The 15,426-nt window shown below is 31.8% G+C and overlaps 1 protein-coding gene across 2 annotated transcripts in view; it reads right to left on the reverse strand.

Moving 5' to 3' along the window:
• Positions 1-15,426, reverse strand: part of LOC130450763 (segmentation protein cap'n'collar) — a 192,322-nt gene that overhangs the window by 122,478 nt on the left and 54,418 nt on the right. Inside the window, exon 1 of one of the 2 annotated variants that reach the window (XM_056789386.1) lies at positions 13,997-14,418. The exons of the other annotated variant lie outside the window; for it this stretch is intronic. Coding sequence (XP_056645364.1) covers positions 13,997-13,999 — 3 coding nt within the window. The 5' untranslated portion in view covers positions 14,000-14,418. Of the gene's footprint in view, positions 1-13,996; positions 14,419-15,426 lie in introns of those variants that run through there. 2 annotated transcript variants of the gene reach the window in all.

Genomic DNA, 15,426 nt, shown 5'->3' on the forward strand with positions numbered 1-15,426 from the left:
TTAAATCAATTGTGGTCTAGGAATCAAGGTCGTTGAAGTCTATTATTGCGTTGTTAAGTGGGCAAATGATATCATAAATTAATTTTTAAGCTACAGCTTAAAGCTTTTTAAGCTTGAGATAATTAGAAACATTTGTCCTATAGAAGAAATATTCTTTGACCTATGCAAAGTGGCCATTTTGTGATGGTTTCGCATTTGACAATTGGAGATATAAATATCAATCACTCCAATATTTCAATGAGTTATCGATAACTGTAATTTTATAAAAACATACTACGTGATGGGCTATTTTGAGATAACAAACCTACAGAGTCCAAGCAATGTGAAGTACAAATATTAAAATCTATAATAATTGTAATCAAATGTTCTATGATAAGACCTTGTTTTATTTGTTTATGTAGAAACAGATACTAGATAGAGATACCTTCAAGATGCTATATGTACAACAACAAATAGAAATACGGGAAATATTATTTTATAAGAATTATTACCATTTTTCAAATTTATCAAGTATAGATGAAAAATTATTACACACACAACAAACAAGATATCTTCTAGGATAGCAGAGCTATCCAGCAAACCAAGACCAAAAGTGGTGTGAGTCTTCTACTCAAAAATTTTGAAAAATTCTTCTTAACATAATAGGAATTCAAACAGAGTAATATTTAAATTATTATGATTACTGAAAATGTTGCATGTTTCTTTTCATCATTCAGACTATCAGTTGGCAGTCACATTGAAACATATGCAAGTTTAACAAGTTTATACTTTTCTCTTTGTCTCAATAATTAGATTGTCTTTTTCATAATTTATTACTAGAATGACCTTTAATATTGCGGTGACAGGCCAGAAGAATTGTTTGAAACAAATTTACAATTGGTGAATGAAACAGAAACACATCAATCTACACAGACAGCCAGGCATTAAAACAGCGAAATCAAAATTGGTCATCAGCTGTCGCGAGGCACTCTCCTGTATTCGTGATACTAAAATGAGCCTCTGCTAGGAACCTGAACACTATGAAATGGAATGAGATTTTGAAGCAGATAGGCTTGCAACAAGTGAGACGAGGAGAGAGGATACCGAACAGACAGTTGCATGAAACACTCAATCCAGAAATGTGATTAGTGGACATTGTACTGTTGCAGAGTGTAACGAAGAAGAGATGTTATAGCATTCGCTATGCTGGTGCCCTGCCTAGACGTCCAATGCTGAAAACGACACAGTAGATGTTTAAAAATAAGCTATAAAAGAAGGGTTGGTTAGGTAGTTAACTAAATTTCTAATTTGTAGAAAATAAAGGGTAACACAATGGGCTCAGGAATCCCAGTGTACTAACCTGAAAGAATTGAACATCTTAACGCAGCTGTTTTTTTTTGCTTAATGACTTTAGAATATTACCAGCTAACTAACATTTTTGTAGCCTTGATGACAAGTAACAAAAACCACGAAGTGTTAAATAATCCTTTGTCTTAGGATGCTAGTGATAAATAGAAGATTTTACACCAAATGAAATGATAAATTTATCTTATTTATTTATAAACTGATATACGACGCGAGTTCTTCAATTGATTTGTTGATGTTTTTCTTCCAAAATTTTGATAACAAACTCGAAGGTCTTGATTCAAGGACGCAAAATATGTCATGATAATAATAACAGATGTGAAGGGCAAGAATTTGCAATTGTTAAATTTGTTCCATTGCTTTCGATTAAATTTTGTCTTCGTTGGTTTCTTTTTTATTTGGAAACAGCATATCTGTAATTCCTGTCAAGAGTATTACTGGTTCTGAGTATCATTGAGATTTCAGCATTTCATACATTTTTTCAGTATATTATCAACCTTAATAATCCCTCTGATTGGATTAGACCTCTAATTAACCTCATTTGTATTGTATGTACGCATATACATATTATTATATACAGAAGAATTTTTATTAGGATGTTATTCTATGTTACGAAATAAACTATGACCCGATAAAAAATTCATGTACATAATATTATATCCACAAATTTCTGACTTTTGAGAAGCTTGGTAGTTTAGTTAGATATTAAATCAATGCTTGTAGAAAATTTGTGTATTTGCAACACCTAAACAAAAAGATTGCGACATCGACAACATTTGGAGCAATTTAGAAAGTATAAAATGAATTTTTTACGTCTTTTTTATCTGTAGATGAGACTTAGATGTACCATAATAATTCTGAATCAATACAAGAGGCTAAGGAAAGGTGCGAACACGGTATTTCGGCTCCAAAGCGAATTAAGGTCCAGAAATGGGGCAAAAGTGCATTTACTTCTGTATTAGCTCCATACTAGTAAAACTATAAACACAAAGTATTTTAGTATTATTTTGGATAAAATGGATGTAAAAATGAGTTCATACAAAAAAAAAATAATTTTAAATCAAGATAACACACCTTCTTACACAACTTAAAAATCCATCCCAAAAATAAGCGAACTAAACTACGAACTGTTGCCAACATCCACCCTATTCAAGAGACTTGACGTCCCTCCAAATTTATTTGTGGAAAGCATCGAACGAAGCGTATATCGACAATTTTTCATGTTCTTCAATGAGGATTCTAGAATCTATGAATTAGAACATCACTGGAATATGTGCATTGAAGTTTGGGGAGATTATAATGAATCAAAAAATCCCTTTCAAAGCTTAAAATCGTGTTTTTTTATCAAAATATAAAATTTATTGAACAACCATGTATTTTCACTTATTCTATAGTTAACAACCAGAAAGCATGAGAATTGTAGATATTGTCAGTATTTAAGGGATTTATTGTTGTAATAACTATCAAAATAACTACTAGATAAATCGGACTTATCGTTTTTGAAATATTCCAATTGAAACATTTTTCTTTTGGTATCATTATCGGGTTTACTACGTTGAAGTCAAGTGCAAGTGTATGAAAATTTAATACATGAAAATTATACATAATGACCTAAGGAAGGATTAATTCTAAATTTAATATCTATTTCTTTTCATTCGATTGGATCAAAGATTTCTTAACAATTAATTGAATTTCATCGAAAATATCCTTATTGCTTTTTAAAAAATCTGTTTGAACAATAAAATGTTTTTTTCGAAAAGTCAAATCCCCTTTATCAAGCACAGCAACAGTCACTGTGGCTAAATTCAGAGAATAGGGCAGATGAGAAAGCGATGTGAGCCTAGTTCATGGATTTCTGACTTGGAAATTGCAAATTGTTATTAAATTAATTTAATAGATTGGTAAAATATTCCACATTGATTGTTTTACCCATTTGAAGGTATTGGACACACGCAGCATGAGAGAAGCAAAGGCACACATAGATAGGTCTCTTACCAATCAACGGCTCCACTGGAACGGGCGTACAATTCGACCAATTAGATAAGACACCATCTCCGATGTTCCGGAATGCCGCTTGTGCATAGACTAAGAAGAAAGTGCAGACCATGTCATCGGGGACTGCCCAGTACAAGAATCCGAAGTTCAAATACTTAGGCACAGTTTCCTAGTGACGTTAAAAATTTCAAGCCATGATACCTGATTAGTTTTTTAAAAAAAACATCGCCTTTGGTAGTATCAGGAGGCCTGTGTTTGCAACGATCTCACTATCCTAACTACGAAGGTAGTCAATGAGGATTATGCCGCGGGCATATCAAAAATGATGGCCAAGTCCACTATTCCAATTTCGTTTGGTGTTTCGTGTGTTACAGTGTATCTATGTTTTGTCTATGGTTAGAAAGCATCGTTAAAACTCGTCCATATTTTGGCTCAACAACAAGAGAGAGAGACACGTTGGGTTATATTATTGGAGGAAATAAGGGCATTCAGGAATGGCGCTAATAGAAAACTTTTAACTAAATAACAATGAATTTATTGCACGAATAAATGCTGAAAACTTTATAATGTCTAATTAAAAATTTAGAATAGAAATATAGTAAAGTTGAATGAAATGAAATTTAGCAAACCACTTTACTTATCCTTGGTTTGACTGATGAGTGGTGAAATAATGTTAACGAAATTCATTTATACAGTTCGATTTCAACATCGTTGTTCCAAAAAATCGATTTGTCGAAGAATCGCGAGAGGGAAGCAGCGAATATTGTTTTTGAATTAATATTCCCTGAAAAAGATGGATTTTCATATATACAAAATGGCAAGCATATAAACAAAGTGAAATACGTCTTTGATTCCTTGGACGTCTTAGTTAAATTAAACATACAATTTAATTGTTAATAATTTTTTTTATTTTTGCAGAAAAAGTTTTAATACTTTGAAATTAATAATGCAATATTGGCAAGTTTTCAGGTAATGTTTAAAAGGGTTCAAACACAGCGGCAATGATCGGTATATGAAAACAATTGGAATTTGACAAATGACTTTTCGGGTTATCGGGTGGTCAAACTGTTGAGGATGACAAATGATGTAGACTACTTTGGTCTTTTTTTAACGGGGACCACCTATCCGGTACAAGAGAAGACTGTGTTCAAAACTATTAATATTATTTTTCTGTCACATCGATTTCTATTCGATATCTTTTTATTGATATCGTTTGTCGTTTTGTTTTGTTCCACTATCTTTGAATCTCGTGAAAGTTGATGTCTGCTTTATTATTCTTATTCTCTTTGGTTTAATCTTATAATTCTAAATTTGATTAAATGATATTAAATTTTATAGTACATTGCTAACAATTCTGTCTGTTTTGGTTAATTCTGTTAATTCTCATCCAATCGTGTACTTTCTCGAGAAGTTTGGACATGAATTGTTTCCGTTTTCGTTGCGTTTAAGTGGGTTGATAATGAGAAACAAAAACAATCTCTTTAGCGTACTAATAAATTATTGACGATATCTCTAATATTGAAAATTGAAAAATAGGACACGAGTATGAAACGCCGTTAAAACAAACATTTTTAGCTTCCATCTAATATATGGGGTTAAAGAAGATAGAAGGATACTAAAATAAGTGCTTACATAAATATTTTAAGTTTATGTGACGATAAAATAATTAAATAATCGAAAAATATCGATTAATCGGAAAATATCGATTAATGGATGTGGACAACATCCTGTGAGAATTTGGTTTTATAAAATACAATGTTTCTTGCCTATTTTCATTCTCAAAAATGCATAATGGTTTTGGTACAGTTTAATTGAATTTAAAAGAGAGTTTTTTAAGTGGCTTTATTACAAAGTAAAAGACTGAAATAGTTATTTGTATGCTTAGGCCGCGAATACCTTTTTAACGTACCGAAAGAACAGTAATCGCCGAGACCACTTGCGACCGAGGCAAGATAATCTGAGGTCGTTAAAAAGTTTCGCGTCTATATTGATTATTTCCGATTTATCGATTATTTTGGATTGATCGATTATTTTGGATTGATCGATTATTTTCGATAAATCGATTAATCGAAAATTATCGATTATTTTGTATAATCGATTATATTTTTTGATAATTGCCCAGCCCTAGTTGCTGGTAATTAATAATCAATGAACTTTTTAAGCAGTATTTAATTTTGAAATATTCCGCTTTCCATAAAATCCTCATTAACATCGTTTTTTCGATTGAAGAAATTAGTGTGAACTAATGTATTTTCGAGTAATTTGACAATACGTTTAAAAATTCATTGTGTGCACTATTTCTGTAAGTTCGAAATGGGGAAACTAATAGAAATAAGAATTTTAAAATATTCTAAAACTCCTGCAGCACTGGAGCAGCCGGTTGAATACCTAAAATTAAAGTGACTTACTGTTACTAAGAAGAGCCATCTATTCATATTTTATTTATTATATTCTAAATAATATTGAGCAATGGCGCAGGTTCTAGTTAAAGGACGTTCAAATAATTGGCGACCAGTCGTGATAATATTGCTACTTGACGGATAATTTAAACGTAAGAAATGTAAAAGTTTTCCGTCACGAGTATATTGTTGTAGTTTAACTTTGTGTCATGAAATATTATCTACTAGATGAATGAATTTTTAAATTGTTGTACATTGTAATACACGGATTGAGGATTTACAGATGATTTTCTGGATAATATATTGCAAAATTTCTCATTTTCTCACCACCATTGACTGACTGACTAACAATTACACCACACACATTAATAATTTTCTAGAGCTATTTAGTATTGAAAGCTTTTGAAGAAAAAAATTTAAGTATTGAAACTATCTATTTACATAAATAATATTCTATAACTCATGTTTTACATGTATCATGTTATTTTGGAATTAATCTCGTGATTCTACACCTGCTATGATTGGTTGTTTTACTTGTGTCATCATAAGTAAAGACACCTAACTGTATTGACATATAATTCTCAAATTTTAGTGCTAAAAATTGTGTGGATTGAAAATTGTTTGATATAGCAATAATACACTGGATACACCTAGCCGATTTTTCATAACTAAGTATATCAACTGAGTAAGAGGTGATAGTATATGTATGTTTGTTGGTAGAAATATGACAATATTATCTTATAACATTAATATATTTTCATTTGAAAGTCGGAGAATAAGGCGGAAGTGTGTGAATGTGTACACTCTTTCATTGTTCAAGCGAGAAAAAACTTTTCCTTGACCAAATGTGGTCAAATTCTTTAAATCGATCCAATACGTTCACACAATATTCGTTAGTAATTGCTTCACCCGTTTGAAGGTGGTCAACGTGGATCATACCGCGTGCATTCCAAAAAACGCTCATTCGACTTTATTAGATGACAAATCACCTTGTTGCTGATTCATACCGGAGCCCCCAGTTTTGACTATTTTTTTGGTCGATAGTAGGTTATGGTGGACATGGAATTGTGATTGATGTGAGCAAATGTTGCATCCACCTAGCGAACAGCTTTCTTATTCCGTTTAATGAAGGTACACTTATCTATAAAATAGATATTAAATATGTAGTTACCGTTATGTGTTACTGGTCCTAATATGATTTTGAAAAATTGGAAGCGACGCGACGGTGAAAGTAGTCTTATTTCGTTCAATTTCTGAAATAATTGAATCTTATACAGTTGAAACTACTGCTCATAATAGAATCTATTGCAACTTAGAATAACTTTGACGGCTTCAATTAATTCACGCACCAAACTATCACCATGGCATTCATAGAAAACCCCCATGAATGTTTTAAAGCACACAAGCACAAAATGCAAGATTGCTGTTCGGCAACTATTCAGTGTGTTTTAATGAAAGATAATATTTGGTTTCATCAAAATTGAATCCTTTGGGCTTTCATAATATCACGTACTCCCACAATTTTGTGTATGTCTACAGTTATTTCGGATATAGAGACATCACCTAGGAGTCCAGAACTTCCAGAATCTTCCTTCTATGTAGGTATGACCACAACTAAATTCAACGAACCACGGTTTATCATTGAAATTGATGAGGCAGTATTCTTAGAGAATTTATTAAATTTCACCTGGGTTAAAGCTTTTTCAGCAAACAACAATATTTAATGAAATTCAATTTTTCCACTTTAATCTCAAATTCAAAAAATGGCTGTCAAGCACAAACTCGATTACACAACTTGGGTAAAATTTGAAAGGAAATATACATCCCACAAAAATTATTGCATCATTGGTATTTTAGGATATTTTTAATACTTAATTTTAGTTTTTTGGGACAATCTGTACGTATCAACTTAATAGATATTTCTACTTTCTTATCATGGGCAAAAAAATATCACAATTTTTTACAAATTTTTTTGGAAGCAAAATGCTCAAGTAAATTATTTCTGTCTTGGAGAATGCATTGACGTCGAGAACTTTCTAAGCAAATTGTGTTATTGTATAGTGAAAATTTAAATTACTTTTGTTAATAATGGATGTGCCTCAACGTTTAACAAAACATGTGACGAAGTAGAAGCCGCTAGAATCATCTCGTAGTCAAAGATACGTCGCCGGGGTGATTGGAGTTCAACAAAGCACCATATCCAGAGTTGTTATTCGCTACCAAGAAACAGGCAGCTAACCAGAAGACCCGGACAAGGCCGCGGAAGGGTAACTTCAGTAGTAGATGATCGTTATTTGAGGTTAATGGCGTTAAGAATTAGGTATACCACCGTTCGAAGGCTGCAAACAGATCTGTTGGTTGATCGTAATGTCAGAATAAGCCTACAAACAGTTCGAAATATGCTGAGAGAAGCAGGTATACGAGTCAGAGGGCCAGGTAGAGGTCCACGTCTTACCAGAGAACATCGAGTAGCAAGATTGGAATTTGCTCGGAAACACGCAAATTGGAAATATTCAAGATTGGTCCAATATTTTATTCACGTATAAATCAAGATTTTGTCTGTATTCATTAGATAGGCGTGTACCAGTATATAGACGATGTGGTGAACGGCACGATCAGGTTAATTTTTGTCAAACTGAAAGCTTTGGTGGTGGCTCTATCATGGTTTGGGGAGAAATTTCTTTCGAGGGTCGCACGGAGTTAGTACCAGTGAATGATGGTATGCTGACAGGTACATAACCAATATCCTAGAACCCCATGTAGTGCCCTATATGCATCATATCGGGGACGACTCTGTGCTAATGCACGATAATGCTCGTCCACACGTTGCTAGATTGGTTCGGCAGTATTTAGAAGAGGTCGAGATACCGACCCTGAATTGGCCTGACGTAGCCCGGACCTTAACCCAATAGAGCATGCCTGGGACCATCTAATATGGCAAATTCAGCAGCATCCGGCACCAATAAGAGCACTAGATTCTTTTTAAATTCTGGGAAAACCTGCCGCAAGGATACGTCCAGAACCTGTTTAGAAGCCTTCCAAGGTGAATTTAAGCTGTAATTAGATCGAGGGGCGGCAACACACGCTATTAGAAATTCATTGGCTGGTTTTAGTTTAAGCACCGTTCATTTTTTTTATAGGTGTTTTGTACAATTTTTTCTATATTGCCTATTTTTTGGCAAATCAAACTTTTTGTCCTCTGTAGATTAAACTGATATAAAATAGATGTTGCAAAAGGCGTGTCTATTGGTATTTTAATTCGTAATAATAATAAAATTCGAAAAACAGGCAACACATTTAAAATATTTGAAAAATAATGAGTGAAGCGATAATTTTTGTAAGGTGTATATATGTTTACATGAGTGTTGCCCTTTTAGTCAGAAGCGAAGGACATCTCCATTGCCAAATTAATCTCGACAGGATCTTTGATGAACAAACAGTTGTGAATAATTAGTGCAAAATGGCACAAGGAAATAATTATATCGGAGAAGTCAAATCGCAAGTTGTACTATTTGGTGCCATTTAAAAAATAGGCGATGTAACAAACAATATCATCCATCAAGCGTTATGAGTTAAAACGTGTGACGGCAATAAAAATGAGATTTTAATACCTTTATCAAAAAATTAAGATAATAATTATTAAAGTATGTAAATGTTAGGATAATATTTATTATCAATAATATCGACTTCTAGATAAAATCAAGTATTTTTACTACTATATTCCAAATATAATTTGAAACTAAAAATTAATCTAAAATATTGTTTTCTATATTTTAGCTCATTTAAGAGTGTAGCGAATTCTTATAAATTATCTAGCACAAATTGACCATATATAGATACAAAAACCGTTTGCAAGATTTTCCTCAAGAATAATGGAAGATACAATATGCGTATACTTATGGTACCAAAAGTTCTTTCCAGAAAACTGTCTATCTGCAGTCAAATCGTACTTCGTTGGATTGGTTTAATTTGGTTGGATGCGACGAAATCGTACGACGCGACGCCTTAGTATTGGCTAAGTCAAGATTAACTACAACTTTAGATGTACCAGATAGATAATATAAAATACCTAAAAAGGTAAAAATAAGCATGCTACTTTTCAAATATATGGGAATAATAGCGAAGGAGTAACGAGTGAGGTTCTTTACAAATACAAAAATAGAAATTTGACTGAAACTGCTATATTTACAAAAGGTCACTGAAAAATGTCTCTTACTTTCTCAGTCCGTTAAAACTATCACATTTAAATTTGATTGGGAGTTTCGCTTATTGTAAATATGGATTGGAGTTCGTAAACCTGAAAATAATCAACATAAATAAAACCAAAGGCATGATAATTATTGAAAATAAAAAAGACAATATGACAAAGAAAGTAAAAAACGGTGTGAGAGAGAGAAATGCACGATTGGTTTAATGGTTAAAAATCGCCAATTTTGGATTTTTTTAGTTTTGGATAGCCCTAATATAGAATTTTTTGAATGTACGATACTTTAGAAAGAATGTTTTTGGAATTATGTTTACAGAAGAGAGGAAAATTAATATAGGTAATTAAAACCTGGCTAGGAGTATAAAAAGCAGTACCAACAACGAAGTAATACTATAAGGAAGAAACAATAGAGACAAAATGAACGCAATAAATATGAAATAGTATCTAGAAATAATGGAGACAAATCCAATCTAAACAGAATAAAGAACGTAAACACTAGAAAAGTATCAAAACATAAACCAATAACAAAAATAGTGGAAATACCATCACAAAACGAAGAGGAGACCAAGGAAGCAACAAGAGAGATCGAAACTCTCATACATTATCCTATAAAGGCTCAAAATTTTGTATATCGCTTTTGTATATCTTTTGTCTCTAAAGACAACAGTGGTAGAAAGCAGAATCAAATGAAGTAAAACCCTCATCCAACATTTTAAAATGACCAGTCGTGTGTTCAATAGTAGTTAAAATATTTTGATGATCCACGAATTGCTGTGAAAATTTTATTATACTCCATTCGGAACGAGTGTAGAGTAATAAATCAATCCCTCTCCTGGCCACCATAACCGTAATCACATTTAAGAACAATTTATTATTTTATTTTATTAAACCTTAGCAAATGAATCCAACATTTATTTTCCAAGAAATTTATTGCATCAACATCCAACGATGTTTACTTATCGGCCAAAAAAATTCCTTTGGGGTACTTTAAGAATGGAATGATGTTGACAGGTAAATATCACGCCCTTAATAGTATAAACCTATACCGGACAATGCGAAAAATGATAATTAGGTATATTTTGCAAGATGGTAATAAAAGATTAAAATATGAGGTATACTTAAATGGTTATTGACAATTTTCAATTTAAGAAAAAGTCCTATAAAAGAAAATTCTCAATACACAACTGCATTTCTAGTGAATATTCAATATGTCGACCTTTGAAAACTATACTCCAATACATAAAGTGAAGACGCATGCACTCTCTGTTAACGAGAAAGCCATGGCTTTAAATATATATGGTGCATTAAAATATCAGTACCCTTCAGTCAGTGTGGATGATCTAACAAGTATATGTTCGAAGATGACAGGTCTAGGATAATCAACGGTCTACAAACTTCTTAAGGAAAGGAAAACAAGTGGATGTTTAAGTGGTCCAAAGTCTCGGTCAGAAAGGCCAAAGGTTTACATCAATGAAGATTACAAATATGCAATCCGCAAGAAAGTCCACTCTAGTTCACACTTTAAAAAGAAAAATCCTACCATTGATTAAATTTTGGCGTCCTTTTTGGAAGACGGATGGCCACCAATCAGCAGAAATAAGCTTCAACTAAATTTTTATTGGGAAAAACAAAATAAAAAATTCATATTTAAAAAATTCCGAAGAAATCGTGTGTTGGAGAAGGTCTTATTTATGGATGATTAAGAAAATCCGGGAGGAAGAGAAAACTATTTTTTATTTAGACAAGACTTTGGTTAACGAGGGGCACACTATAGGAAAAATATGGCAAGATAAGACGGTTAACAATTATAGACAAGCTTTCTTGGAGGGACTATCAACAAGATTGAGAGACGTTTAATAGTAACATATATTGGCAATGACAGTGGTTTTGCTGATGGTGGCCTGCTGTTATTTGAATAAAAAAAACGGTGACTATCACTAGGATATGAATACAGATGTGTTCGAGGAATACTCTATACAAACGCTAGATCTTATTCCAGCCGGATCTGTAATTGTTCTTGACAACGCCAGTTACCACTCGAGGCAAGTTTAAAGTCTACCTACGACGTCATGGAAAAAACAAGACATTGTTAACTGGTTAATACAAAAAAATATTACATTCAACAATGACTTAGTGAAAAACGAATTTTTGTCAATTGTCAAAATAAATAAAAATCCCCACAAGAAATATAATATTGATGAAGTGGCAAGAAATCGCCAAATTCGTCTTCCTCCCTATCACTGTGAACTCAATCCGATCGAATTGATATGGGCCCAAGTTAAAGGCGAAGTAGCTCGGAACAACACAACATTTAAATTTAACCTCTCTTGATTAATTTAAACAATTCATCCACTAGTTCTTCGGAATAAAATACATAAATTGCAAATATGTACATACTTGTTCAAATTTGTAGACTGTTTTTTATTTTTCATACTTACATGTATATACTCGTATTTGTAAATAATTAAATAAAAATAACCATTGCAACGGACATGATGGTAAGAGTCTTCTTACTTTCGGGCAAATTTAGAGGTTGGTGTGAAAGTATTAAAATAGAGAGTGATATAAAGATTTTGGAAAGAAAAGGATGGCCATTCGGATTATCTAGGTAACCGCTTACATTTTAGTACGGTTAATTATGGGGAAAATATATCTCTGTACAGTTACTTATTCATCAGTGGCATATTTAAATATTGCAAATTTTGGACGTAAAATACGGTATTAAAAATTTCAGGGTTTTGCATTTATGATGAGCATTTATTACTCTACGCTATTTCCAAATAGGGTATAATTAGAAAATTAATGTTCTAGATTTCAAGAAATCCCAATATATTCAATCCATTTTCCTCAATAATACATTCTCTTTTTAGTCTTCTATTCAGTATTAATTCAATTACTTCTTTCTGTTATTCAATTTTACGTGTTAAAATCATGAAATAATGTAGATACAATCCAATAATAATCGAATTCAATAATATCAAGGACATACAATACAATAACTAGACAACCCAACAATTGACCTTAAGAAAAAAACACTATGTGAGAAATGGGTTACAAGTTACAGTAAGATCCCAGAAAATGGCAACATCAAACGAAGAATATACTTTTTACACTGTAAAATTCCTTCACACACCCGTTTCAATAAGAAATTGTAGTTTTTTACTGCCGACACTTATTTTAACAACAGAACAATAGATGTGTATTAGTACTCCAGGCCAATCACCGGCACTTCTGGATACTGTATTACATACAAGGTATCCAGATTGAGCACCATTAAACTGGTTCTCCTCGAAAATAACAAATGTACTTATAGGGAAAAAATAGGAAAAACTTAATAATTCTTTAGCGGAGATCAATTCAAATTATTGCTTACGTTTTTCCTTTGTTTTTATAAAATTATTTTGATATTTTGATATTATAGGAATAAGTTTGATTTTTCATTATATTCTCCTACAGAAAATTTAAAATTATATTTTTGTGATATTGTCTATATTTGAAACACCTTGTATAATTTATCAGTAGTTAACAATTTCAACTATCGTATAATATAAATGATAGATTTAATTAACAGACATTATTGATTTTTTTACAATTCGCGAAAATCAAATAGCAACGTCGATTTTATCAAGGTCGCTGTTTAAGACGCGATTTGGGATTATTAGGCTATACTCTAGCGAGATGTTATAAAATAGTATAAACTCTATACAAAGGAAACACTAGAAATGTGTGTTAAAACAAATCAATAAAGACTCAAAAAGTTAAGTTACATATTTGGGTTTTCCCATTTACATTGACTGAAAACTGAAATAAAATTCTATGTGATGTTTATGTTATGACGTAAGTAAATAACCTATACCAAGATAAGCGGTAATACATAGCAGATACGATGTCTTTTACTTATTCTTCTTTGGGACCTATACGAATTTGATTGATATACATGTATTAACATGACTCATCAAGAATTTATCAAATTTCAAAAAAAACAAGGGTTGTTGGCTGTCCGCGGAGGATTTGGTGGATACTTGAAACTGTACATATTGACAGCACTTACCATCCTTCACAGTGGTTTATATTTCATCAAAGGATTAAAATGTCACTTTCACAACACACACGGTAAAAGTAAATTCACAAACAGTCAGAAAACACTCACAATTACTTAGAAATTACTGACTTAAATTGATTTACATAGAAAGCACTGTATTTCTCTGACTGATTGATATGTATATTTGTCTAAAACTAAAAATCCTTGACTTTAGTCTATAATTATGAGAAGCACGTGGTACACGGTGTGTATAACTCGACACAACTTTTAAAATTGCCTGCGGTCTATTGTAAATAATGGTGTAAATATTCAATCGCGATATTAAGGCGACGATGATAATGTTCACTGCGATTATTGTAAATTATTACGAAACGTTGCTCGATATACCCGACTTGATATAGTTTTTCTACTTATCTCATTAACAATTTATTTTAATATCATTTTTAGTATATTTATCTTCACTTTGTCAGTTGCCTAATATCGCAGTCGATAACGATACCGTATATCGCATTTTTAATTTTCATTATAGTAACAATTAAGTATGTTACAAGGTGGCATATAAAAAACAAATAAAAAATATTACTAAATATTTTTTTCGGAGTCTGAAGGTAGTATATATAATTTATTTCTATCATGAGAATAAGTTCAAAAAGATAATTCAATTGATTTCATTTCAACATTTCAGTTATTTCCACATGAAGACTGGTTCTTTACATTTCTTTTGCCAGCATCACCTTCGGCTCAAATTCCATGTGTGTGCCTTTCTCTTGAATTGAAAAGAAAGGAGAATGCAGAATATCATATATGTCGTTCTTATTTTGTCCTATAATAGAGTGTCTGGAGAATAAAAGAGTTTCACCTATAAATAATATAATTCTGAAGATTACTGAAGAAGAATGGGAAGCTTTCCAAATCTTTTTGTACACTTTATTGTTGGCACTCTATTTCATAGCATCACAACATGCATAATCAGTCTGGAGAAATTCAGTACACTTAAAGCAAGTTGATACTGCTACCAATGCAATAGAAATAATTACGTTATTTTAAAAATGCGACAGCAATTTATAAATTCTTTCCCTTCATAGGAATAACTAGAAATAACTTTGGACTTTGAGTAGACTCAATAAAAATAATATATACTATGGAAAAACAATATATACAAGAATTTTAAATGACATTATGATGAAACTAATCACATCTTCTAGTATGCCATAATTAAGAGTAGATGATGTAGATGTCATTGTAGTAAAAAAATCAGCAGTAAATGTGACCAAATATTGAAAACATTTTGGTAGTCCAGATATAATAGTACATCAATGAATTTAGAGTTATACATGATATCAAGGATTTTGTTAAGATATTTTATTCGAAATAAATGGAGTGGTGGAATGAGTTTCTTTAATGTTTAGGTTAGAAAAAAATAAAGCTATTTTAGGTGA

The sequence above is a fragment of the Diorhabda sublineata genome, chromosome X (assembly GCF_026230105.1).
Source record: "Diorhabda sublineata isolate icDioSubl1.1 chromosome X, icDioSubl1.1, whole genome shotgun sequence".
NCBI lineage: Eukaryota > Metazoa > Arthropoda > Insecta > Coleoptera > Chrysomelidae > Diorhabda > Diorhabda sublineata.